The 25,360-nt window shown below is 46.3% G+C and overlaps 3 protein-coding genes across 3 annotated transcripts in view; 1 reads left to right on the plus strand and 2 right to left on the minus strand.

The window, feature by feature from the left end:
* Nucleotides 1–3,912, plus strand: part of WDR17 (WD repeat domain 17) — a 69,856-nt gene extending 65,944 nt beyond the window's left edge. The window contains exon 30 of the mRNA XM_087814063.1: nucleotides 1,943–3,912. The gene's annotated coding sequence lies outside the window, so the exon portion shown is untranslated. The remainder of the gene's footprint in view (nucleotides 1–1,942) is intronic.
* Nucleotides 3,686–9,616, minus strand: SPATA4 (spermatogenesis associated 4). Its single transcript, XM_087813395.1, has 6 exons — nucleotides 9,399–9,616; nucleotides 8,981–9,110; nucleotides 8,077–8,195; nucleotides 7,532–7,752; nucleotides 5,345–5,461; nucleotides 3,686–3,798 (listed from the first exon to the last, which is right to left on the minus strand). The coding sequence occupies exons 1-6, from the start codon at nucleotides 9,614–9,616 to the stop codon at nucleotides 3,686–3,688; spliced, it is 918 nt and encodes a 305-aa protein (XP_087669521.1).
* Nucleotides 9,617–11,746: 2,130 nt separating this feature from the next.
* On the minus strand, nucleotides 11,747–25,081 carry ASB5 (ankyrin repeat and SOCS box containing 5). Its single transcript, XM_016219136.2, has 7 exons — nucleotides 24,902–25,081; nucleotides 20,189–20,268; nucleotides 18,024–18,131; nucleotides 17,181–17,331; nucleotides 16,948–17,082; nucleotides 14,527–14,718; nucleotides 11,747–13,742 (listed from the first exon to the last, which is right to left on the minus strand). Exons 1-7 carry the CDS (start codon nucleotides 25,059–25,061, stop codon nucleotides 13,615–13,617), a joined length of 954 nt encoding a protein of 317 aa, XP_016074622.1. The 5' UTR covers nucleotides 25,062–25,081; the 3' UTR covers nucleotides 11,747–13,614.
* Nucleotides 25,082–25,360: the final 279 nt, after the last annotated feature.

The raw sequence follows: 25,360 nt of genomic DNA on the forward strand, positions 1-25,360 counted from the left end.
AATCGGTTATATGAGCATGAAAAAGTGAGGGGGCTGAGAAACAAAATGCAGGCGTATCTATATGAGAATTTGCATTTGATAATTGACTGTGTTAAGAGAGATTGGGTGTGTATAGATATTAATTTTGATTAATGCATTTAAGTTTGACATAATCTCTAATCAATTTATATTAACTAACAGAATTTATTTGATGAAAATTACTTTGAAGTAAATTTCTATAAGTAAGTAGGATATTAGTTGAAATTTTGGGTATATCATGTAAATTCAAGTTTTTAAAATATTTATTGAAAGAATAAAGCCGTAAAATAAAACAGCCGGAGGAATGACTGTAAGTACCTCGGCTCGTCTAGAATTCTGACTTTGAAATTTATGAAATTAACGTGTACCAGGGGAACTAGTACTTTGACGCTCAGGTCGTTTTACAGAATTTGTAATTTAAATGTTTTTGTCTAACTAAAGAGTGAGCTTATATAACTGGAATAGTTGTGGTTGTTATTATCTTTAAACTTGTTGCATTTAAAATATTTAAAAATTTTTCTTAAAATGCTTCTTAAAACAGAAAACAATATATATCATGTACCTATCACATTGACCACTTCTAACTCCTCAAAAAACATTAAATTTCCTTTTATTAAAAAAAAAAAATTGATATCATAGAAGAGAATGTATGCAACCCAGAGATGCAATGGGCAATATAAAGTGTGTCTAGGAGGTATTTTTTAACCCTTGGTGATATACGTAACTCAGAGTTGTTGCATATATCTGCTAGAATTTCCTTACTAAAACTGACAGTCTAAGTTCTACTATATTTCTCTTTATTTTGTTTTCAATAGAGTAAGAAGTTTATCTTTTGTGCTTTAATTACTTCAAAAGATATCATTGAGTTTAAATTATACATATATAAATAATCACATTTTATATTTTAATGAATGCAGGAAAATAATATTTTTATGTATACAATATGAAAAAAATCATGTAACTCTTTAGCACATGAAGACAAGAGAGAGTAACCCAAGTTCTGTCTGAAATCTAAATTGTATTGATTCAGGTATAATTGTTATGCTTTGACATCTAAAGGTTCTATACCTTAATATTAATTTTAACCATTAATTCTTTGCAGAATTATAAATGTCACTTGACTATGTCAATCTGTATATATTGTACCTTAATACGAAAAACAAAGCAGTTTTTAAAATTTATAAAAGTATTATTCATGTTAGATTTCATTTGCATGAAAACCCAACAAATACTATGAGCTTATTTTACTATTTGAAGATGTGCATGTTACCAACAATGTTGACAAATAATTTTTCAAGTTGAAACCTGCCTTTATGAAAGAAGTCTCACTAGACAGTGAAAAAAAACATTGGAAAAATATTTTGCCTATAAAATTACCAGGTGGTTAACAAAATTGCAATATCAAAATATAATTTATGTCTTGTGAAAATCTCTGATTTTTATGTCAATCAGTTAATGAAACATATATATTCCCACAAAATCATTCAGATGTGTTCAGGAACATGGTTGCATTACAGAAATGACTGTGTTTTGTTTGTTCCCTATAATAGGAAAATGGACTTTTTGTGGTCTTCAGAGGTATTCTGAATATAGTAAAAGCCTCACAAATTATTTGTAAAATCTGGTATTTCATATTTAGTGCAGTAGTGATACAGAAGTTTTCTTTATAGTCCACTCTTAGTAAGTGCTTATTGTATCTTATCTTTGAAACATTTGCACCTAAATAATTGAATTAGCACTTTCATGCTGAATTTGCACACCATGTGACTGTACGTGTAGTTATCTAGATTTTTATATATGCATGTCTCTCAGGTCCCCTGACTTTTAATAACTACCACAGTGAAAGCCGGACGTGACATAGTTAACTGCTAAGATGAGCGTCAGTCTTGTCCCTAACGCAGCACTGAGAGCACTGTTTCCCCAGGGTCACTGGAGGTGTGAAGGGCTGAGCTGACCATCGGGGCTATTACCCTACCTGGAAACCTAGAAAATCACTCCACTGGATGGTTCAGAAGGAAGAGTCTCCACTTCTAGGAAACAACTACGATAAACCCCATGATCAGTACGGAGGAGAAACAGGGCTTGCTTATGACCTGAACAACCTGCCACAGAGGCCTCTGTGGCCGTGATAAGCATTCTGCCCATTGACCGACAGGGTCCTTTCCTGTGGAGGCTGCTGGAGCTCCCGGGAAAGTTCGTTGCTTCCTTCTGACAAGGAGGCCTCGTGAGCTAATGGCCTTCCCGAGATTTGCCTCCGCGTTGGCTTCTGGGACACACTCATCCTCCAGGAGTCCTTGCAGGTGCCTCCTGTGACCATACCTGCTGTCCTCATTTATTTATTCACCATGAACTGAAGCTCACAAACCATTTCACTTTCACAGCCCTCCACAGGTCCCACACAGGCCCTGGGGACTTGCCACAGGCCCTGAGGGATTGGCTTTCTCAGGAGATTGAACACAGTCAAGAGGACAAACAAACAGATTTGTCTATATCCAGGTCTAGTTCTTTCCCCAGCTGACTTGTTCCTAAAATCCCTTCCTAAGGAACTACATTTTATGGGTTAAATATGATCCCCACAATCTTCTAATTGAGATTTGTCCCATCAGAGTGCAAGGCAGCAGGTGAAGAACCCATAGCTGGGAAAGACGTGCATTTGGACTAAATCCTTGACCTCAGATAAAACCAGATTCTAAACACCTCCCTGAGAAGTCATCTATTTCATCGGCTGTTTTTAACTCCTTTTACTAAATATGCTCTACCCAAAAATGTAATCTTAAACAAGGAAGTCTCTGGAGGTGGAAATTCTAGTGAAACTGTATCAGCCTTTAGAAATGCAGAAGAAGGGATAGTTTAGCTGGAAACTGAGCGGCATACCATGGGATTCGCCACCAGTCAAGGTCATCTTGGAGGGCACAGGGGACTGTGGATGAGATGGCATAAAAAAGGGCAATTCAGTGGAAGGAAGTTCCAAATACGAACGTAAAATTACCAAAATATAGGAAAGATCATCAGCCTTTCAGGATATCAGCCTGCTTCTGTTTCCCTTCAATAGAAGTCTGAGGGATGGCAGCAACCAGTAGGAATATTGAGATTGAGGTAAATGGATTGCGAAACACCGGAACCAGTTTCTAAGTAAAGCATTTTCCTTTCCACAATTTGGTATCAACAGGAAGGATGCCCGTTTTTAAAAGTTTACCGCTATTTATGGAAGTGGGTAAGATTGTCTGTGGGCCAACGTATAAGAAAAATCACTCAGAATAACTTACTTTATTTATAGATGTGACGTGTAAATAGTATCAAGCAAGCTAGTAACTCTTTTCATTTCTTATGAGGAAAATACTGCGCAGTAGGTTCACTGTTCCTGCCAAGTCTATGAGAGAGAACTCCAGCTCGTCATGGTGAATTCTGGTGAACTGTACTTTAAAATTATTTGTGCTCATTTGGTACTAATTAACTTGACTGTGTTTTCAACAGTACATGGCACAGCTGTTTTTAATAAATGGTTGTTGACTGCAATTGAAAAAAAACACATGTTCTTCAGCCCAGTTATGGAAAAGACACCACTTTAATTTGCTTATCATTGAACAATAGGCCAGAGCAGGTGATTCTGTCCCTTTAACGTGGCAAGAGGCGGTGGCCTCCCTTCTTCAGACCCCGCAGGTGCTTTTTACAATTCCTTTTCCTGGTTAGTGACAGGCTCCAGCTCAGATTCAGAGGAAGGGCTTCTAGGTTGCTTCACATAGATTGTTTTAACTGAATTGCAGATGTTGCCTATATTTGCTGGAATATTTAAATAAAATTAAAGTTAATTTGTGGTTATTAAGTATTTATGCAACCAGTGATGTTCCTAATGTATCGAACATACCCACAATGATGGCCACAGGATGAGACAGGCTCCCCTAAATGCCTAGAATATTGAGGGCATGCATTGAATAAGTCATAAATAAAATATCTGAATGTCACCCACCTCCCAAAAGTCATCAGTGGTGCCTAAAAATACCGATGGCTTATTCCGGTGCATCTGATCCTGAAAATGACTCAACTATTTTTAAACATTGCTTCATAAAGCAGCTGAGGCCACAGAGCCACGGTTCTGACAGCTTTGATCTGGCGCACACACAACTCTTGCTCCGGTTTCTGAAACTCGGGCACGCCGAGCATGCAGCCCGGCCTCCGGGCCCTTCAGGTCACTACATTCTCAAGGGAGGGTCCCGTCCCAACTAAGGAATCTGTATCCTCTTGGCCCATCATTTTGCTAACTCTGGATTTAGGTAAACCAACAGAGGCAGTTAAATGTTTAAAAAAGAAAAGGAAGGCAATGACCTGTCTTAGAACTAATGGCAGAATACAGGGTCGGTGCCTGCAGTCTGGCACCCGGGCCGCTCCTCCCACTCCCCCTGGCCTGGGCTAATCACTGCGCTCTCATCACAGCAGCGGAAATGGACTCCCTTTAGCCAGTTTGGGGAAAACATCATTTAAAGCTTAGCGAAACAGCTCTCAGCCACGTAACTGCCAAAGTCAGATCCACCACTTATTAGTTCCGGTTTTGCCTACACTGAGGGACTCCAAGTCCTGGGGGGGAGAAGTCGAAAGGTCAAGCATGGTCCCCCCGTCTGATCAGCCCCGTCCAGTGAAGACCCCCAGATGCTGGCCAGCCAGTGCGAGAAGGGGAGACAAGGCCATAGAAGTGGGAGGAGCCCTGAGGACAACTGGGAGGAGTTAATTCCAGCAGTTCACACGTCATTCAAAACTGGGGAGGAGGAAGGAACGGGGTGGAACGGGTCATTGGGGAGAAAAAGGGACATCTGTAATATTTTAAACAAAAATAAAATTAAAAAAAAAAAAGAACCCATTCAAGGAGCCCTGACAGGGAGAAGCGGTCGAGAGCAGTGGCCTCGGTTGGCTGGGGGTGAGCGCTGTCGGAACTGAGGACGGGACAAGGGGTGTCCGAAACGGGCTGATGGGGGAGTCTGGGTGTGCGCGTATCTGTGCCTAGGACGGGTCGCCATCCATGCTGGAGAACTGAGCTTTCAGCTGCGTGCACGAGTTTCACCCACTTCACACCCACCCACTTAGGGATAAAGCAGCACCCAGGGGGCTCCTACAGAAGGCGGGGCGCCTGGGTCGGGAGGCTCCCCGATGGACCACAGGCCCGTCTACCTGTCCCGGGCACAACAGCAGCCAACCAACCGCTGCGCCGCGTTAGACTGGGTTGCCGAGACCAATGTCTTAACTCCTACAAATTTCAATGAACAAAAGCAGAACAAAACAAAATCTATGTTAACAGGTAAGAAGTTCAAAATGAAACAACAGCAAAAACACTCACGTAAAACAGGAAGGACCTTTTGCTTTGAAATCACTGACTTAGGTTTGTGCCGAGAGGCCTGGGCAGAGAGGTGGTCGAGAGTAACTTCTCCCACGGTCGGTTTGACGTTGAACCAGCCTGTAAAACAGATACAAACATTGTTTCTGAGGAATTCACTGTGGTCGTTGGCAAAACACCATAATTTCAAATTCAGCAGATTACGTAGACATCTGTTTTGTCTTGTCCCTAAGAGTGGTGTGAATTCGAAGGCTAATGACCCCTCCCTGCATTGTCCACCTCTCCCATGCACAAAATAGACACTATAAAAATTTCCCTTAAGGAGGTGTCTCTCTGTTCCTATTTGTTTTTCGGTATGTGCTCATCCAGTCATATGTATACAGAAAAGTGAACAGACCCCGTGTTTACAACTTGATGAGTTCGGGGTGAATACACCTGGGATCCATCACACATACGATTCAATAGCAAACGAAAGGTAGGACCTGATCAAAAATTGGGTGAGGACCTGAACAGACATTTCTCTAGGCCAGCAGGTGCATAAGAAGGTCCTCAGCGTCATGATTCGTGGTCACTAACCCGGGAAATGCGGATCAAAACCACAGGAGGTATCATCACAGACCTGTTAGAATCACTATTATAATACGAGAGGAAAAACTAAAAGTGCTGTGAGGATGGGGTGACTGGACCCACCCGAGAAATCCGGCTTAAACTCCCTCTTTCAGGGTTTGTAACTTTAATCATGTATGCAAAGGCTTTTTTTGCCTTGAAATGTGACATATTCACAGGTGCCAGGGATTAGAGCATGAAAAACGGACAGTCTGCCTACTACAAAGTTGATAAAATCAACTAAATTAAAGTTAAGAGACGTAACTGAATGAAACTAAGAATAACATAAATGTAATGCATAGATAAACTATTCTTCAAAATCAAGGAAATCATAACCAAGGCAGCAGGACAGTGGTTACTCTGCGCAGGGAGAGTAGAGAAGGCTGTCAGAGGACACGGGAGAATGTGAGGGGATTGCTAGCATTCTATTTCTTAAATTAAAAAGGGTACACAGATGTATATTCATTGTTATTGGCCTTTTAATTAGACATAGGCATTATCTGCATGCCTATATGACACACTTCCCAGCAAAATTTTAATGTTTGAAAACATACCAAAAATCTGAATGTAAAATTTTACAAGATGAATAACCTGAGTTCTTTCTCTACTCATAAATTCGTAAGTAGAACCTATCAAAGAAGAGAAACAACAGATGCCAGGAGATGGAAGATTGGACAGAATAAAGGGAGGGCAAAAGCCAAAAAATATCTACTCTCCTAGTTAGTGAGGGAGTTCACATTGCTACTCCCCTCTCCCTCCAGGGACTAGAGAGAGAGATGGCTCTTCAGAAAATTGGGTTCGAAAGAGAGAAACCCTGCGCGGCCGAGTGGCTCCATTGGCCTAGCGTCGCCCTGGGCACCGGGAAGTCGCTGGTTCGATTCCCGGTCAGGGCCCATGCGGGGTTGCCGGCCCAGTAGGGCGCATGCAGGAGGCAGCAGATGGATGGTTCTCTCTCATCGGTGATTCTCTCTCTCTCTTCCTCTCCCTGAGATCAATTTTAAAGGGGGGGGGGGGAGGGAATCCTAATGACCTACACCTGCCTCACTCCTGAATGGCTTGATGGCTTGGGTGCCACCGTAATGAGGAGGTCGCTAAGCGTCTGGCATCAGGGAGATAAGGCTCTAAGATGTGAGTGGTGTCCTGAATAAGTGTTAAAAAAGAAAAAAAAAAAGAAAAACTCATTGCCTCCGGAAAGCCTCCGTGGGTTGCCCCGCCTGCCTGGCCATCTGAACACCAGCAGCTCCTGGGAAAGGGCAGCCCTGGCCAGCGCGGAGCGTCGAGGGGTCAGCACTCGCGTCCCCCCAACTCCAGCTGACGTGTGAACTGAATTCCCACAGAATGTGACATGAACAGATTCGCTAAGATTTGCTAGAAAGAAAAGTGTCTATGCACCGTGAACCTCTGCTTTCATCAAAAAGAAGGAATTGTGACGTAAACCACCCCGAGGCTAATTCTCTCCGCTGCTAGCACAAGGGAGCGCCTGCCCTGAGCCGGAGGGCGGCAGACACCAGGCGCTCCGCTCCCTGCCCGAGGGGCGCGCACCAGCCGGGCCAATTCAGCCGAGTGTTCCCGAGGGAAGCTTACTTGGATTCAACTTCCGGCTTAGTTTTCTCTGCAACATTTGTAAGAGGAGGAGGAAGTCGACTTTGAGCTCGTTGCTGAGCATGCTGGGGTTGCTCATTAGTTCCGATGACCTGATGTTGTCCTTGATGAACTTGGAGGCCGTGGACCTGGGCAGCAGGGGCAGCTGCATCTGGTAGCTGTAGTCCGTGAAATTCACCAGGTCATCCCGGACACACTTAACTCTGGGAATAAAAAAATAAAATACCGTCGACAAGCCACGTTTTAGAAATGAGATTTATATTATCAAAAGTTTCACATTAAATTGTATTACTAGAGCCCGGCCGGGCGCAGCTCAGCGGTTGAGCATCGACCTGGGATCCAGGCGATCGGGGTTCGATTCCCGGTCAGGGCGCAGGCCCAGGTTGCGGGCTGCAGCCGATCAATGACTCTCTCATCATGGATGTTTCTCTCTCTCTCTCCTTCTCCTTGCCTCTCTCTGAAATCAATAAAGATAATTTAAAAATAAATAAATAAATTGTATTACTAGAAAACTCCAAATAACTCACTCTCGATGTGTGAGCAGGGTGTAAATCTCCTGTATCAGTATTTCGGGCACTCCGGCCTTGCAATGAATTGTTCCATAGATTAGTTCTTTAGGCAGTCTAATTTTCTTTTTGGCCAGGAACTTTAACCGTAGAAAGAAAACATTTTCATCATACGAAGTTGTGTAAAAATGCTCAGTCGCTATGAATTCACTTTAACCCCCCTTTTATTGCTTTAATTTTCTGTGTAACATGCTAATTATTAAATAATATTAGCCAGCAAGTAAAAACCGTTATATCCCGCTCCCATTGGAAATGCTGTTTCACAGGTAACTCTTGACCAGATCTTTAATAACCTGCTTTTCGATGTCAGGGGCGAGCTGCCAGCCCAGCAGCATTACTTCCCTGCAGTCACAGATGTGCAGGAGCCCAGGATAGGGGCCCAGGACAGACAGGAGCCCAGGACAGGGGCCCAGGACAGACAGGAGCCCAGGACAGACAGGAGCCCAGAGCAGGGGCCCAGGACAGACAGGAGCCCAGGACAGACAGGGGCCCAGAACAGGGGCCCAGGACAGACAGGAGCCCAGGACAGGGGCCCAGGACAGACAGGAGCCCAGGACAGACAGGAGCCCAGGACAGACAGGAGCTCAGGACAGGAGCTCAGGACAGGAGCTCAGGACAGGGGCCCAGGACAGGAGACCAGGACAGACGGGAGCGCAGGACAGGGGCCCAGGACAGACAGGAGCCCAGGACAGGGGCCCAGGACAGACAGGAGCCCAGGACAGACAGGAGCCCAGAGCAGGGGCCCAGGACAGACAGGAGCCCAGGACAGACAGGGGCCCAGGACAGCAGCTCAGGACAGGGGCCCAGGACAGGGGCCGCCTTCAGAACACCAGCCGGAGAGCTGGAAGGGTCAGTGGTCATCTACCTTTTCCAGCTGGGCCCAGTTATCCAGCTTGACCTTTAAGGAAGTTCCGTTCTCAAAGGATGACAGCTTGAGGTCCCAGGGGTAATATATGGTGAAAATCTCCGCGACCAGGAAGCCGTTGGAGAAGTCCCTGGGCCCCGGGGAGGGAAACTGCATGTAGCCGGTCACTCCCACCGTCTGTGGTTGGCGCCCATCTAATTCTGTCCTGACAGCCGCCCGCGCCCCGCGTCCCCACCGAGCCCGACGCCCGGCGCTTCTGCACCGCCCAGCGTGTCTGTCCGCCCGCTCGCGCCTAAGCCTCGGGACGGACGGACGGACGGCGGGAAGGAGCCGGTGCGCACGGGGCCCGCCCCGCCCGCTCCGCCGCAGGTGAGTCCCGGGGGCGGGGGCGGAGCGCGTCCCCCGCGGCCTCGCGCACCTGCTGATGTTCCTGGGGAAGAAGGTGAGGTCCAGGCCCTGCAGCCAGCGCAGGACGGACCGCGACAGGCGGCATCTGCGCGGCGGGTGCGCGTAGACCAGGACCCGCTTCGCCTTCGCGGGGACCGCGTCCGACGGCGGCCACGACGGCGCCCGAGGCTGGGGCGGGGCGGCCTCCGCCGCCTTGAGGGACGCGGTTCTCGGGCCTTGGGCTGCCATGAGGCGTCCTGGGTTTCTATAGCAACGGGGGCGGGGCCTAGAGGAGGGGCGGGGCCTCGGGGGCGGGGCCTGGGGCGGGGCTCTGGGTCTGTGGGCGGGGCCTGGGCGGGGCGGGGCGGGGCCTCTGGGTCTGCGGGCGGGGCCTGGGGCTGGGGGCGGGGCCTGGGGGCGGGGCCTCAGTGCAGGTGTCCTGGGCCTCGTGGGTCCCCTGATTTGGGGACCTGACGCTCTGGATTGGGGGCCGCGATCCCTGGGCCGCCCGGGCGCGGCCGTGGCCGGGGGAGCTGCACCCTTGGGCGCCCCTCCTGCTCTGCCTTCCCTGGCGTGGGGCGCCCTGGACGACGCTGCAGGCTTTGTGGTCTCTAAGCCCAGCCGAGGGCCTGTGTCCAGTCCCGCGTTTCCAGGAGGGCGCAGGCGGCTCCAGAGGACAAGGGCAGTTTTGCTTGGAAGCTGGAAACCATACGGTTTTTCCTGTGAAACACCAATGAGAAAAGGTCTTAGGAAATTAAATGTTAAATGTCTAAATTTAGCCTATTTCCCTAACTATTACAGTAAGTGTTCATGAAGGTTACGTGGTATCTGGAACAGCCTGTTAGGTGTGCACGCTTCCCGAGGATGCCCCAGTGTGTCCTTTGTTCAACGGCCGTCCAGTCCCCCCTTGTGCCGCCCGAGCTCCTCGCTGGGGACTGGTCAGTGAACAGCACGGGGGGAATGTGGCTGCAGAGCGGCAGAGGCCACTATAAATTAAGTATTTACACAACGAAGTTCTTAAAATTCCTCTACAGGAAAGAAAACAATCAGTGCGGCGTGTAGCTACGCGCTACTGTGCAAGATAAAACTGTGGGTGCGAAAGGGCCTCATACTAACCCCGACAAGCTCGGGAGGCCTGCATGGCGGCCTGGCCACCCCAGGGACCAAGGCAACCCCACGGGCGGCCTGGACGCAGGAACTCCCACTGGAAGTGAGTCATGGGGAAGCCAGTCCCAGGGCTGTAGCTTCCATGTCGGAGGTTAATCTTTTGCTTCTGTGTCTCTGGATCTATTTTGTTTGTCCGTTTATTTTGTTCGTTAGAGTCCGCATAGGAGTAAGATCGTGTGACACTTGTCTTTCTCTGACTGGTTTATTTCTGCTTAGCTCGATAATCTCCAGACCCACCCATGCTGTCTCCTGGGCAGGAGATCCTTCTTTCTTACAGTTACCTTGTTTCCCGCGCACCATCTCCATGTGCTGGCAGTGTTAACCCTCCTGTCCCCACCACAGTAAAAGAGGTAAGTATGTTTCTCCACTTTACTTTTTATCCAATGGCATAGATGTCCCCGCTTTGCTTTCCCCGCCCCCCTAATCTAGCAGCAGTGGATTGCATGCAGCCCCCCTACGTCTCCTCCTTGGATTCTCATGTATAAAGGAAACTGCACAACTACCATTCTCTGAAGCATTTTCTCATTCTGCTGAGATTCTGCTTCCCAGCAGTAGTGAGTCTGCCTCAAATAAGCTCCTCTATCTAAGACTTTTCCTTAGGCTGCGCGCTCTTTCCTCAGCAAAATACGGGACAGGTCTTGGTGGTGGAGCTGTATAATATTCGGTTGAATGGTTATTTACTGCATGATTATTAATAAAGTAAACCAATGTGTATAAAAATAAAAACACAAGTGATGCCATCTGGGTGCTTCCTCTTTGCCCAATGAACTTTTTCATCAGTGGACTTCTTTTGAGGAGCTATTTATTATTCCTTGCCGTGCTACTCACTAAATCTTCGCTATCCACTATGGTAGCCACTAGCCACGTGTGCTTATTTAGCTTTAAACTTAAATAAGTTTAAATAAAATCAAATGAATAATGCTGGCTGTATTTCAACAGCCACTGCCCATGGCTACCACATTGCACAGGACAGACACAGTACCATCACCGCAGGACATTCTCTGGGCAGCTGGGCTCCAGATTATTCACAGACGGTGCACAGATATAATTATCTGTAAAGAAACGCATACCCTGAACAGCTCTGTTGTGGTAAAAATGTATTAGTAGCAGGGAGGAAGCAATTAATTTGGCCTGAGGGAATCCAGGAGACCATCACTCTCAATGCCCCAAACTACAGTCCCCATCACCTTCTGCTACAAAATCAAATACTAATTAGAACAGAAAAGGGGTTTTATTCCAGGGATAATCACACTTTACTACATTACAAACATATGATATATTTAAATTGGAACAGTTCTTTGATAAGACAGCCACACTCAAGCTAAGATACAAGGTACCAGCATTCAAAAATGTTAAAGGCCAGTTTTCATGTTAATATTTGATGTTTATTTCACTTAGTGGCACAAGACCAAGGAAGGGAGATGTGTGTTTACTCCCACATTCTGAGGATACCTCTAACTCAGGAAAGATACAGTAGAAATATTTTTTACTAAAAATCAGTTTTAATACCTAATTATATTTAATGAGGTTACTGTACAATCAAAAATATCTATGAGGACATTACAAACTTTTTTAGAGATATTTCAGTAAGACAGATGCATTTAAAGTCTGTAGCCACATAGGAAACATATTTTAACAAAGATGCTACAGCCTTATTTCTATTTTTGAAAATCTAAACAAATGATTTTTTTAAATGCAACCTTAGTGACTTTGGAATTACCTACAATAATAGTTTAATTCCCATGGGTCTCTGGAAGTCGGCCAAGAACTAAGAAGAAAGTAAAATAGGCCTCTGAGTTATTAAAATAGTGGTCACATTATTTTATCAAAATCTGATAAATTTAAAAAACTCATCAGAATATTTTCTTCTACTTTACAGAGTTGTAAGTATCCTGATTATCTTATTTCTAAATCCACAATAGACTCAAATCTGGCTTAGTTATGAAGGGGCCATAACCTGCTTCTGTGATGTTTCATAGCCCCCAGCACAGTTAAAGCAGAAGAGAGTAAACACAGCATTAACCCTGCAGAGGGCGCTGTTTGGGGACTCTCTCCTTGGATCCAACTCTCTTGCTGACTCAGTGTTGGCTGAACCCTGGCCTGTGTAGAGGAATGAGACACACCACTGTCAGTGTCTACACACGGGGTACATTTTTTAAGGTCTCTAAGTTTGCTAAGAGGCACCCCACAATTTAAAGAGCTTTTGATCTTCCATTTCCTCCAGCCTTGGGCTGCCCTGATCCCTGGGGTAGGCCAGGGCCTCTCCATCAGGTAGATATGAATCCACTGTCCTCCGTCCAGGTAGCACCTCTGCTGGCAGTTTCTGAAACAGGAGAAGGCTGGAGGATGTGTGAAGGTGCTGAACAGAGACCTCGGAGGCCACCCTTGAGGAGACGCCTTAAAATAGCCTGAGCAGGTGCACGATGTACTGGCCTCGGGGCGAGGGGCCAGCACCGATAACTTTCCGTCTGGCCGAGGTCCACTGAAGGCCGAGGGGTGACTGGTGAGATCTCTGCGAGGAGGGGGCAGTTGATCTCTTCTCCATGAATTATTACAGACAGTGCACATGCAGCAGGGTGACTTCCCGAATGGGTCGTCTTTATTTCAAGACGGATACTAGCTGCTCTTTTCTAAACCATACTCATAGTTTGTCTTAATATAAAAAATACAGAGAACCAATTACAATGACCAAAATGGAAAAGTTAATGCATTATTTGGAGAAAACAGACCTTCCAAAATACAATATGTGAATAAATTTTGTTAGAGTTTCACATTTTTCCTTTTCACTCTAAAAAACATAAAATGGAGAATGTCTCATCTTTTTTCTAAGTCAACAAAAGGGCCTATGGGAATAATAATATAGAGATATTTTAAATATGCTATGTCTGAAAACAATAACAACGCATAAAACAATAGTACCCACTAGTACACTTAAAAATAAGATCGATATTCCACTGCGTCCCTGGGAGTTGTCACGCTCACTCCTACCCTATCCTTAGCATATTTTAATATGAAATATGCACTGTGCAGATGAGGGGGAAATTTTTGATCTTCTAAACACCAAGACTTATTTTGCTGCTTTATCGGTACTGGAGGAAATTGTGCAGTAACGTGGGCAGCTGGAGCTGCGGGATGAGATGCAGGCGCGGTCTTCCGATGCAGTTCCTGATGCAGAGACGGCAGAGCTGGCAGAGGGAGCTGGGCGTGGCTGCAGGGGGCAAGGGCGTGTCCGTTAAATAAATACACGGAGTTTTATATCAGATACATTAAGTAAAAGCAGAAAATCTACAGTGCTTTGTAGCACACTAGGGCAGTCTGAGCACTGTACTAGGGAAATCATAGCATTTATAGTGCCCTCGTGAGACCTTATTAGGGTTGAGGCATATTCCATACACATTCTTTAAAACATTTTAGTCTTCAGGATTATGAAATTATTGTTGCATTTAGAACCTCAGATTCTGCTCTCTGAAGGAGATATAAATCAAAGAAGTGTCATGTGCTATAGGAGAAAATCCTTAATTTTTTTCCTCAAATTTGATTTACTGGTTAAGCCAACGCCAATTTCATTACTGTGTCTTGACCAGACTTGAGAAATTCTATTTGAGAACCAAAGTCTTAAGTGTGGAAGTATTTCCCGATTATGTTTCTACCACACATTATGGGCGGTGCCTGCCCTATAAAATGAGGCATGCTTCTAAGTATTTATTTGCAGATATTAAACATAATTCCACATTATGTGTGGTCAAAAACTGAATATATTTAACTTACGCAAAGGAATATAAAGTTTTAGGTAAGATGAAAAAAAGATAATTGAGATCATTGTGATTGTTGTTTTCATAGATAGAACCTAAATTAAAAAGTATTTACTTTCACACAAAAAATTCCAATCGCATGTCATTATGACTTTACATGCCCTCAAAAGGCCCTTAAATTTCACCTATTTCCAGCAAATACATTTTTGTGGTTTGAATGCTCGCAGGCATTCTTCCTACCTTCCTGCTGAAGCAACAATCGCTCCACCAGACTGCTAGAGGTGGCGACATCTACTGGCCGGAGGAGCTCTGTGTTTTTGGCATTGATGTCCGCCCCGAACTCGAGCAGCAAGTTGACAATTTCTGTGCTGGACTGTTGAGCAGCAGCATGTAACGGTGTATCCCAGTATTTGCCTTTCTGAACGTCTGCGCCTACGTGGAAATACAAAACGGTGGTGGATACAAACACAGATTGTTCTAAGAGTCACCTCAATGCAGGCAGGAAGGTGTGGCCGAAAGGGGACCTCAGCTCCATAGGCTGTGAGTGCCTCCTATATACATATACATAGTCATATACATATACATATACACATACATATACATATACATATACATATACATTATCTTAAGACTCGGTACATTTGAATGGAAAATACACATATTTGTTATATTTTCTAATATTTTTCTGTATTCCTAAAATATCACCTAATTAAAAATATGTTTAATTTTAAACAGCTCCAACATTAATCACATTAGCTAGTATATGTATTATAAACAGTGTGCGATTAGGTTGACTCTCATCTATTTGCATCATGATTGATAGCTCTCCGGATTATTCAAGAGCTTATTGCTTGTCTTCCTTTCATTTATTTTAAGGTGTTAGAGCTCTTTTGTTTCTTGGAAAACTCATGATTCTAGGTATGTGAGCTCTTTAGGTAAAATGTATATAGATTTTCCTGTCACTTCTTACTCGTGTAGTTTAAGTCGATAAATACATAAAGGCACATTATACTTCTGCAAGCAAAGTAGATTTAAAGAATGATTACATTAAAAAATGTCTTACATGTTAAAGCATGTAAAGCTACTACAAAGCTTTTGATCTTAGTGACAGCCCTGGCATGTGGGTGGTCACCCACTAATTCATGGGTGACAAATAAACCCTAATAAACATTGTGAAGAAAAGTAGCCCCATTTTCCAGAAAATGATGGTTACACCATCAAGAAATGCCTATCACTAAAAAATGCATCAGTCCTTTCAACTCTATTTTCTGATCCTGTCTGTCAAACCAGCATTTATAAGAAGCAGTACACTCTAAGAGTCCCTTTATGGCCATCCTGCTACTTTCAAGTTTCAATAAATATAACCGTTTTCAACATTTTAACCTAATATAAAATGCTTAGTGGAAAAATTACATTGCATAACCAAATCTCCATAGAAGGGAGCATAAACTCTGCCGATTGTGTCAGTTTTAGGAGAGAACAGAGCCTGAGCATAACAGCCCGTCCCAATTACTAATGCACTTCCCAGTACTCTTCTACCCAGCATAAATTATTCAGTGGAAAGAAAATATTCCTAGCAAAGTAAAGAAGGGTGATAAAGAATAAACTCTCCTGGTTATATAAGTTTATGGGAGAACAGAGCCCGAAAACAACAATCTGCCAACGATCATTAGCAGAACTCGCGCTTAAGTGTCTTACTGGAGAGTGAAACTGATGGAGACGGCCTGGAAACGTGTAGCTAGGCTAAGATTCTGTGAGCAACATAAAGGGGCTATAAAAAGATACGTCTGGATGTATCAGAGGCCAAATGGTTGTCATAAACAGTAGAAGGCAGAGGAACTCATCTACTTGTTTTGAGTATATTTTCGGCGCCCACCATGGGAGAGGCACAGGCTGTGCTAGAGGAAAGAGAGAGGATCCACAACCTAACGGAGCTCCCAGCCCTCGGGAAGTTTCTCAGGGTCTAGAGCTCCCAGCCCAGGGGAAGTTTCTCAGGGTCTAGAGCTGAAACCTCAAGGGACTGGTTCATTTCAAGCAAGTGGGACAGGGCACTGCGTCTCTTCAGGTAAGTGGGACAGAGATTGTCGCCTAGGGATGTACGTGAGACGGCTGTGGGGAGGAAAGGTTACTATCCTTTAAGTTGCTATCCTTAAAGCTTCTTTTGATGGGTTTCATCACAGACGTAGTCGTGTGTGGCAACATTATATTCACCCTTGACGATCTTCATGGTATGACCTTTGTCAGCAGGGGATTTGGAGTTTTGGGGTGAAGTGGAGTTATCAAGAATGAGGTTCTTTTTTACAGAGATTATATACTGATGTGTGAGAGCACTTAGAATAAGAACATCTTTAGCAATGAGATATAATTTTTAAAGAAGCTTATATAGAGAAATAAGTGCAGCCCTGGCCAGGCGGCTCAGTCGCTTAGAGTATTGTCCCCACACGCCAAGGTTGCGGGTTCCATCCCAGGTTGGGGCACATATAAGAATCAACCAACCAATGACGCATCAATAAGGGGAGCAACAGATCAGTGTTTCTCTCTCCCCCCCTTCCTCTCTCTCTCTCAAATCAATAAATTAAAAAAAAAAAAAAGCAAGTGGAGAGCCGTGTAATTGCTGTGGGCCTGGGCGGAAGCGAAGATGTTTTCGAGAACAGTGATTACCAGCATACAGAAGCTTCCGAATGCAGTGGAACTGCTGAGACACACACGCCGCGTACAGAGGAGTCCCCAGGTGAGGAATGTCTTGGTCAACGTCTATGCCCCAGGAGATCAGTATCTGCAGACACTCGTGGTGACCTGCAAGGTAGAGATGTTTACTCTTCCTCAAGGCCGGCCCCGCGCACCTCTGCCCACCCGGAGGCCACCGCCCGCACAGGGCTCGGGCCGGGGCTTACCTCTGCTGGCGGCCTCGTGCGTGGGGGACGGCAGGCAGGCCTCCAGCTGCGGCTTCGCCCCGAACTCCAGCAGCAGCTCCGCGCAGCTCGCGCCGCCCCGGGAGCAGGCGTTGAACAAGGGGGTCACGCCGTCTATGGTGATTGCGTTGACCTAAAACCGGGCCGCAATCCAGAGTGAGGCTCGGACGATCACACGTGGTTAACTGTCAGGCGTTTTTAAAAGGGAGGCGATCTGCTCACAGGAATAACTGGGGAAGGGGGTGCGGTGAACAGGACAGTGTCCTTGGCTCAGGCCCAGGGGTGAGGAAGCTTTATGACTTGTCCCAAGAGACACGCAGAAATTGGATGTGGTAGGTAGTTCACAGGAGTGACCATACGATGGGTAAAAGTCACGGAAAAATACATTCTCGAGGATCAAAGGCACAAAAACGAACTCAGTGGGTAGGTGCACTTCAGCTGGGAAAAAAGTCAAGTGTAAACGGTGATGAAAGTTGTGACGAAGCCACCTTGCTGGGGGCAGTTTACATTGGAAATTCTGTTTCTGAGGATCTATTTTAAAAAATCATCCAGAAGATGGAAACGTTATGGGCATGAAGATGCTCAGCCACGGCCGCTGAGAACCCGGGAAGCAGCAGACAGCGTGGAATGGTTCACGCCGCGCACGCAGCACGCTGCCCCTCTGCGACGCCTGGGAACCCTTGAGCGCAAACGAGAGAAGGCTGGGCAAGCTGAGAGCTCTCTCTTCAGCCTGCTGTCTCTGAAAACTACCAAGGAAGGGAAGGCAAACGAGAACTCTGCCTGGCTTGCCTACGCAGTAGATGTGAGAGCTGAACAGGGACTTACGTTAGCTCCAGCTTCCAGAAGGGTCCGGGCGCACGCCACATGATCGCCGAGGCAGGCTTCATGCAAGGGGGTGACATGGTCTAGCGTTACTGCGTTTACGTTGTAGCCCTACGTGGGACAGGAATAATTTTGAAAGGTGAGCACAAAGTTCTATAACGTCATCTCTAACAGTTGTCACTAAAGAGTGATATAAAAAAATCAAGGAATCTCAGGCAACTCAGGTTCGGGTCACAGGAAAAGGCCAGCTCGAATGCCACGGAGTCCATCTGTGGTCAAGACCCCTGAGCCCCATAGCTGTTATGCCATCCTATCCAAGCCCAATACCACTTTAAATATATTGTCCAACGGATTCTGAAAGTATTATTGAAATTTTGCTTAAGCATTTGTTTTTCTCTTTAGGAACTGCTTGGGTTGCTATTGCTTCTTTGTTTTGTTTTATAGAACTAAAGGCTGTTTATAGGCTGGATCACTTGCTTTGACTGGAGCTATAAAATTCCATGTCAGCCCATCCTGGGGGGAAAACACCCTAACCCGTAGTAACTTGCTTTGTGAAATTTTGTCAGGGAGTAGGTCTGACTAGGCTCCGTGCTGTGAGGAGCTCTGACCAGAGTCAGACTTGGGTTGGAAGCCTTGCTCCGTGAGGCAGTAATTGCTTTCATTTGGATGAGTCCATTAACCTCTAAACTCATGAAGATTAAATGAGATGATGCAGGGAAAGCAATTACTGTTACAGTGCCCAGCATGCAGGAAAGGTTTAATTCTGTTTTATTATTCAATCAAAACTAAACACACTTAAAACTTATATTCCCATTAAACTAATGATATCAGACGAAAATAATTAAATATTACCAGGACCTGAGATTCTTTGCCTTCTTGCTATTGTTGGTAATTCATTGGCTGTTGCCCATCACATTAAACACTATAATGAGAAGATTTTTCAGGGCCCAAATCCCCATAAGGTATTACAGATGACCATGGTCTGTAATGCCCCATGGACGTGAGAAATCTTAAAGTAAAGACAAGAAAATTCCGAGTGCAAGTGGCCATTTTTAAGATCCCTGAAAATTATTCTTTCAAAGATTCTGAAGTGGCTGGCCAGCGGTCATGCTTGGAGTAAGTCCTAACTGCCACTCACTAGAGTGACCAGAGGACGGAAGCATCTGGAAGGTCGAGACTCCCTTTCACACGGGACCTTGGGGCAGCCTCTGACTCTTCCCGCTGGCCTGTTGGCAGATATGAGATCCATGTTATGAAATATCCTGAGGCTGCTCCCCGCTCAACGAGCCACCTGACCCTTGCATGACGCCTCTAGACACGAATGACGTTTTGCAGGGTTTTTTCAACAAGTGATGCGCAGACAAAATAGTCATAGTTACCGGAGAGGTGCCCGGCCCTCAGGGGGCACCTCATCCTAACCCTTCCCTTCACGGAGGACACAGCGGGGCTCAGGGAGGTTGGGATTCACTTCTAGTGCCGGCCTGGCGTAGAGGTCCCCAGCCCCAGGCACCCTGGGTGACACCCTCTCCTCCCTTGTGGCCGTCGCCTCTCTCTCTCTGATGCTGGGAGACACTAGGGCATCGGCTTCCTGGTCTGGATGTGCATTTGAATCACGCTGGAAAATTTTAAAAATGCACAGGCCAAGCCAAAGCTCTTTGTATTTCAACAAATAGCCTGTTTTTCACGTTGCCTCTGGCGAGTCTGCTGAGCAGGCAGCTGTGGAAATGGTTGGTCCTTAGCTCTCGGGGGCAGTTCCCTCAACACATCACAGGTGACGGCGATGCAAGAGGGTGTGGGCGTCGGCCCGGCTGCCCCTTTTCGGATATTTTGGGCTGAACTGAGTCTGCAATGAGCTGCACATTGTACAGAGTTGAGGATATTTAAAATGCTTAATAAACAACATAATTCCAATCATTTCTTGCAAAAATGTCTATCAATAAACAACTATACTGAGAGAAATCTGAAATTCTAGGACATAAGATTATGCACCAAAATATTTATAAAGACGTTTTGAAGATAAATGAGAGGCCACAGACCTGGCTGCTTCGTGAGCTAAAATAAAAAGACTAATAAAGTTTGTGAAGCGGTTTTATATTTGAGTTGCTGCCTTTGATGGTTCATGTCTCTGCTCATGGACGGGCCTGCTTCAAGCATATGGGATAGTTTACCTGTGACAACAGAGTCCGCAGGGCGAGGAGGCGGCCTTGACTCGCCGCCTCGTGGAGTGGTGAGCGGTCTGCCCAGGAACCTGCCAGAAAAGAGAGAACACAGACATCCTGAGTCCAGGGAGACCTCTGAGCCAGGACCCATCCTGTGACAGAGGAACCACTCAGACAGACTCAGTGTCCACAGGGGACCAAGACATCAGGAAATCGGATTCTTCTCTAAAGGGTCCAGACCGGCGGATCCCAAACCCAGGCCGTGCAGGTCTGGACTTGACCTCGCCCAGACTTCCTGCACCTTCGGACTTCTCCTTCAAAGAACGGAATTGAGGTACTAAATCTGCCACCGAAACAAACAACAAACAAACAAAAATCCTCCTCTGTCTCCCGGTCTTCCAAACAGAAGCCCCCCTTTTTATTCATTTATTTTTTGGGGCACTTTTAGCAGAGAAGCAGCTGGACCAGCCGCCTCACCACACTCCCCCCGCCCTGCTGCTTCCCTGCCCCGAGGCGTGAGGGGCTACAGCACATGGCCATGGAGGGTGAGTAGCTGAGCCCCAAGTCCTGAGACCTGGACCATGAGCCCCAAGTTCAGAGACGCGGAGCGAGCCGGTGGGCCCTAGAAAGGGGTGTCACACACAGTGGGAGGAGCACGCTGTCAGCTTTGCTGGAAATGGTGCAGAGAGTGCCAGGGGCTCACCCAGTGGGCGGCAGATGGTGGACTGAAGCCCTCCAACCCTGCGCCCTGGTGGGAAATGTTGACCTGCCATGTCCCCAAGTCCCCCTCTTCTGACATGCCTTTTGTGCCCCTCCCATTGGAACCTTTCCCTCTCATGTAAAAGCCCCCTCTTCTCTCTCCCCAGCCCCTCTAGGCACCCAGCCACCACCCAGGGGTGCACTCTCCCCACCTAGTGGTCACCCAGGTGGCTTTACAGGACACTGGGCTGGCACACAGTGATTTTCTTGTCAAACAGGGTCAGCGTTGCTGGTTCTATTGAGTGGACATGAGAGATCGCGTTGAATGTTTCAGAGTAATTAAATATGCAGACTACGCAAGTCAGCAAACATTCCCTAAAAGGGAGTCATTGGCTGATAAATTACTGTGATGCTGACTAGAGACAGCATCTTCCCCATGCAGTGGGGTCATGTTTGCTAGTCTCTGTCTCCTTGTTTACTATCTCTTCCCCACTTGGGGATCCACAGGATGCAACAAATAAAAATAATCTTTAAAAGCTGCTTGCCCCGGCCAGGCGTGGCTCAGCGGTTGAGCGTCTACCTAGGATCCAGGTGATGGGGGTTCAATTCCCGGTCAGGGCACAGGCCTGGGTTGTGGGCTCGATCCCCAGCAGGGGGCGTGCAGGAGGCGGCCGATCAATGACTCTCATCATTGATGTTTCTCTCTCTCTCCCTCTCCTTTCCTCTCTCTGAAATCAATAAAGATATATTTAAAAAACAACAACAACAACTCTAACCAGTTCTAGTGCAATTTAAATAAAGTCACTTAGCTACTAGTCAGACATGCACGTCAGGCAAAGCCTGTCTAAAGCCTATCTAAACAGGTCAGGAAAACTATCGGAAACGTGGTAGGTGTCCTTTAGACAGCACCGCATCGTTCCTGCACTTCATACCTTCCCAAAAGTCCACATGCACCCCTGTGCTTCTGTAGGACGGCCTTACAGTAGGGCTTTCCCACAACCTAAGTGAGGTCCAAACAATTCCACTGGATAAAATGCGGGGCATATATCACAGGATTATGAAATGACCAAGTGAGCCTGGTCTAGAGCAGAAGTCAACTGCCAATCACCAGTCTTTTTTATAACCACTGATACTGGGGTTTTATTAAAAATATAGCTTCTAATGGGGAGGGGAAAGAGACTTTCTTCTACTTACTGGATTGATATATAAGTCATGGTGACAATAGCTAATGTCGAATAGCATTCACCATGTGAATGCACCAGTCTAAGCACTGTGCACATCCCACTTAGTTCTCACAACTATTTCAGGGATATACAATTATTGTTCCTATCTTAAAGTTGAGGAGATGATAGCTGGAAGAACTGAAATCATCTAAAGAGAGTCACATGGTCTAACTCCAGAGCCAATCTAGTTACGACACTGCACTGTCTCGGTTTTGCCTTTGCATCTAGCATTGTTTCTTGCCCATCCAAAAAAAGCCAGACATCCAATCCTTTGAGTTTTCCACTGAAATAACAGTTATTAGCTTCTGTGCATTATTTCTTTCCAGATGCAATACTCCTGTTATCTATTATAAGCAGAATGGAAATAAATATGGCACATCAATAAATATCCGTTGATAGAACAAAATTTGGAGGCAAAATAATGATTTATAAGAAATTAGAGCATTGTGTTCTCACTACATGCAGTGAAGTCTCATCGTAAATAATATTATTTGGGGGAACAAGCATGTTTCGAGTTCCAGCTTCTAAGATGAAATCTGATGACTTATAAATCATATGCATCCATTTGTTTCATTAAACAGCTCGACTGCGGAGTGAAACCCTGGAGGACTTTGGAACATGCACCAATCTTCCCTGTGGATATTTAAATAAGAAAACTGTAGTATTCACTTTCCAGGCAGATCGGGGAAACCACTATGTTTGGTTTAATGAGCAGTAAATTAATAAGGTTTTGAGTAACCAATGCTTAAAGCTGTTTGCATTTAAATGATGTTATAATATTTATAATAACCATGTGTGCCCTCCTGTCTACAGGCTTAATAAAGTCCATTACCCTTAACTTCTCTCTAAAATCTGTGCTGACTGAATCGAGGCCCACTGGTTAGCACTGTGCGATCTTCCTTCATCCTCAGCTACCACGGCCATTAACCAGACGCTGGGGCTGGGAAAAGCCTGGAGAAATGCCTTTGGGATTCATTCTGGACTCACTTCTTTCAGGTATATCATGAAGACCTTTAAGAGGCAGCAAAGTCAACAATATTTTCAGCTATGAGGGACCTGATATTCCTCTTTCGCATCCTAATGTGTTTGTCCATCAGAATGATTGCCTCTGACTCACTTCAGCACCGCTAGCTGGTGTCCACAAACCAGAGAAAAAGGAGCGAGAATGGGAAGGAAAAGGGTCATTTAGAAAACAGGCTACACAACGACCAAAATAGATAAACAAAGTGTTTGAATTTACCACTGATATCCCAACCCCCAGTGTCCCCCCTCCCCAGACTGTCACATGCCTTTCTGTCCCACTCTGGTTTCTGAAGTCCATTTTGGTGGGGAGAGAAAATGCCGAAGCCAGATCCTACGTATGTGTGTTTGCTATTATTTCTATTAATACAACCTCCATCGGCACAAAAAAGGAGTTGAATGTCACAGCAATCTGCTGGAGCGTGTGGGCAGGTGGTCAGTGACGAACCCACTGACAGCATATCCTGCTGGGTGAGGGACCCCACGGCCCTCTGGGCAGGGACGAAGGCTTGGAGAAACCGCTGCCAGGACGGCGTTTTCTAGGCTGAGCTCAGCTATGCTCACGGTGGGACCCCTGCCGTCCGTCATTATTGCTTCCAGCAGGGGACAGGCAAGAGCAGGAGGGGAAGAGATGGAAACGGAGACCAGGAGGAGGCAAGAAACCAGGGGGGGGTCTAGAGCCCAGGAGCTCCCAGAGGAAAAGGCCAGGCGGGCTGGACCGGGGCCTCCATGCCGTCGTAGCAACACGGGCGCCAGTGTCCTCGCCAAATGGGGAAGCGCCGCCTGTGGGACAGGACTGGGGGGGGTTGGGAAGGCTCCCAGGACCTGCTGTATCCATGCCCAGCAAGTAACACCCAACATTCCACTCAACATAAACCGACAAACAGGGGAGACTTTAATAAGCACTTCAGGGGCAATCCTTTCTCCAAAACGAAGGAAACGCAAGCCATGAATAGTAGCATCTATGGACTGAAACGATCTGCAGTGTTACCAACATAATTAAATAAACTATATTAAGCAATCGCATGACTTATAAAGGTATTTAAGCCGGCAGGCACAATGGCTGCTCCGTTCTTCTGTCCTAAGTAAGCTGTGAGAAATAACCAAACACGGATCTACTCAAGGAGCAGTTTACAGCACACGCATGCTGTTCACGGACACGAAACCTCTTCTGTTGGAATCCCGCCTCTCTGTCTCCCTGGCAGCCCCCCTCACTGTTTCCTTGTAAGTCCCTAGAATCTCTGTAATTGATCTGGGAAGGGGTGAGAATTAACAGATATTATATCACGTGCCGGCTCCTGTTCTGAACTCAGTCTTCACGCCTCCCTATTTCTCCCTTTCGGAATCTGAAAGTTAGCGACGGCACCTTTCTAGTCAGATGAGTTCAACACTATCTCTCCTTTCCGTACAATAAGCTTTCTCCAGACCAAACAATATAAGTGTCTTCACATACAGCAATACAGTCACCTTACAATCCCGTCAGACTTTAATTCGGTAGCTAAGACTAAAAAACGTTCAACTTAACCCTTTTGGGATACATTATTCAGTGTGAAAATCATTTTACAAAAGAGCTGGAACTTTCCCCACTCTAAACAAATGCCCACTGTTATGGCCTCTCACAGGAGGTGACTCAGAATATATTTAGAAACAACACCGGTTCCCAGACATCTGGTATTTAATTTACAGGGAGCGAGATGGCCGGTCGGTAAACATCACGTTGCAGGAGCGAAAACCCCCGCGGCCTCGGACGCCCGCAGTCCGGGGTGGGGGCTGCACCTACCTAAATCGCCGTCTCCCCACGGCACCTCGAGCCAGCCGCTCTGCAGGTAAATCCGACTCATATATATTTTTTTATCAGCATAAAAAAAAAAAATGACTTGTCCTTGGCTAGTTCTACTCGGCCATTTTAAGGAGCTCTGACCTCCTGGCAGCGTGCCCATTCCTCTCCAAAAGGAGAAACGGCTTCGGGAATCTGATTTTTGTAGGGGTGCAGCAACGGCTAACAGGCTTTCCAGGGCTGACCCCACGGGGTGGAGGGGCCCAGAGGGAGGGCCGAAGGCCGCCTGGCCCCGCCAGCCCGGCGACTTTAGCAGGGAATGAAGGGTGCGTGGTGGGGACCGGGGAGGGCAGTCGGGTGGCTCTGGGAGGGAGCCGCATACTGTCCCTGCCGGCTGCTGGCTGTGCCGCGGGCGGTAAGGCGCCGGTGCAGGAAAACAACTCGGGAAAGTGCCTTGCGCAG

The sequence above is a fragment of the Miniopterus natalensis genome, chromosome 2 (assembly GCF_054644295.1).
Source record: "Miniopterus natalensis isolate mMinNat1 chromosome 2, mMinNat1.hap1, whole genome shotgun sequence".
NCBI classification, from domain to species: domain Eukaryota; kingdom Metazoa; phylum Chordata; class Mammalia; order Chiroptera; family Miniopteridae; genus Miniopterus; species Miniopterus natalensis.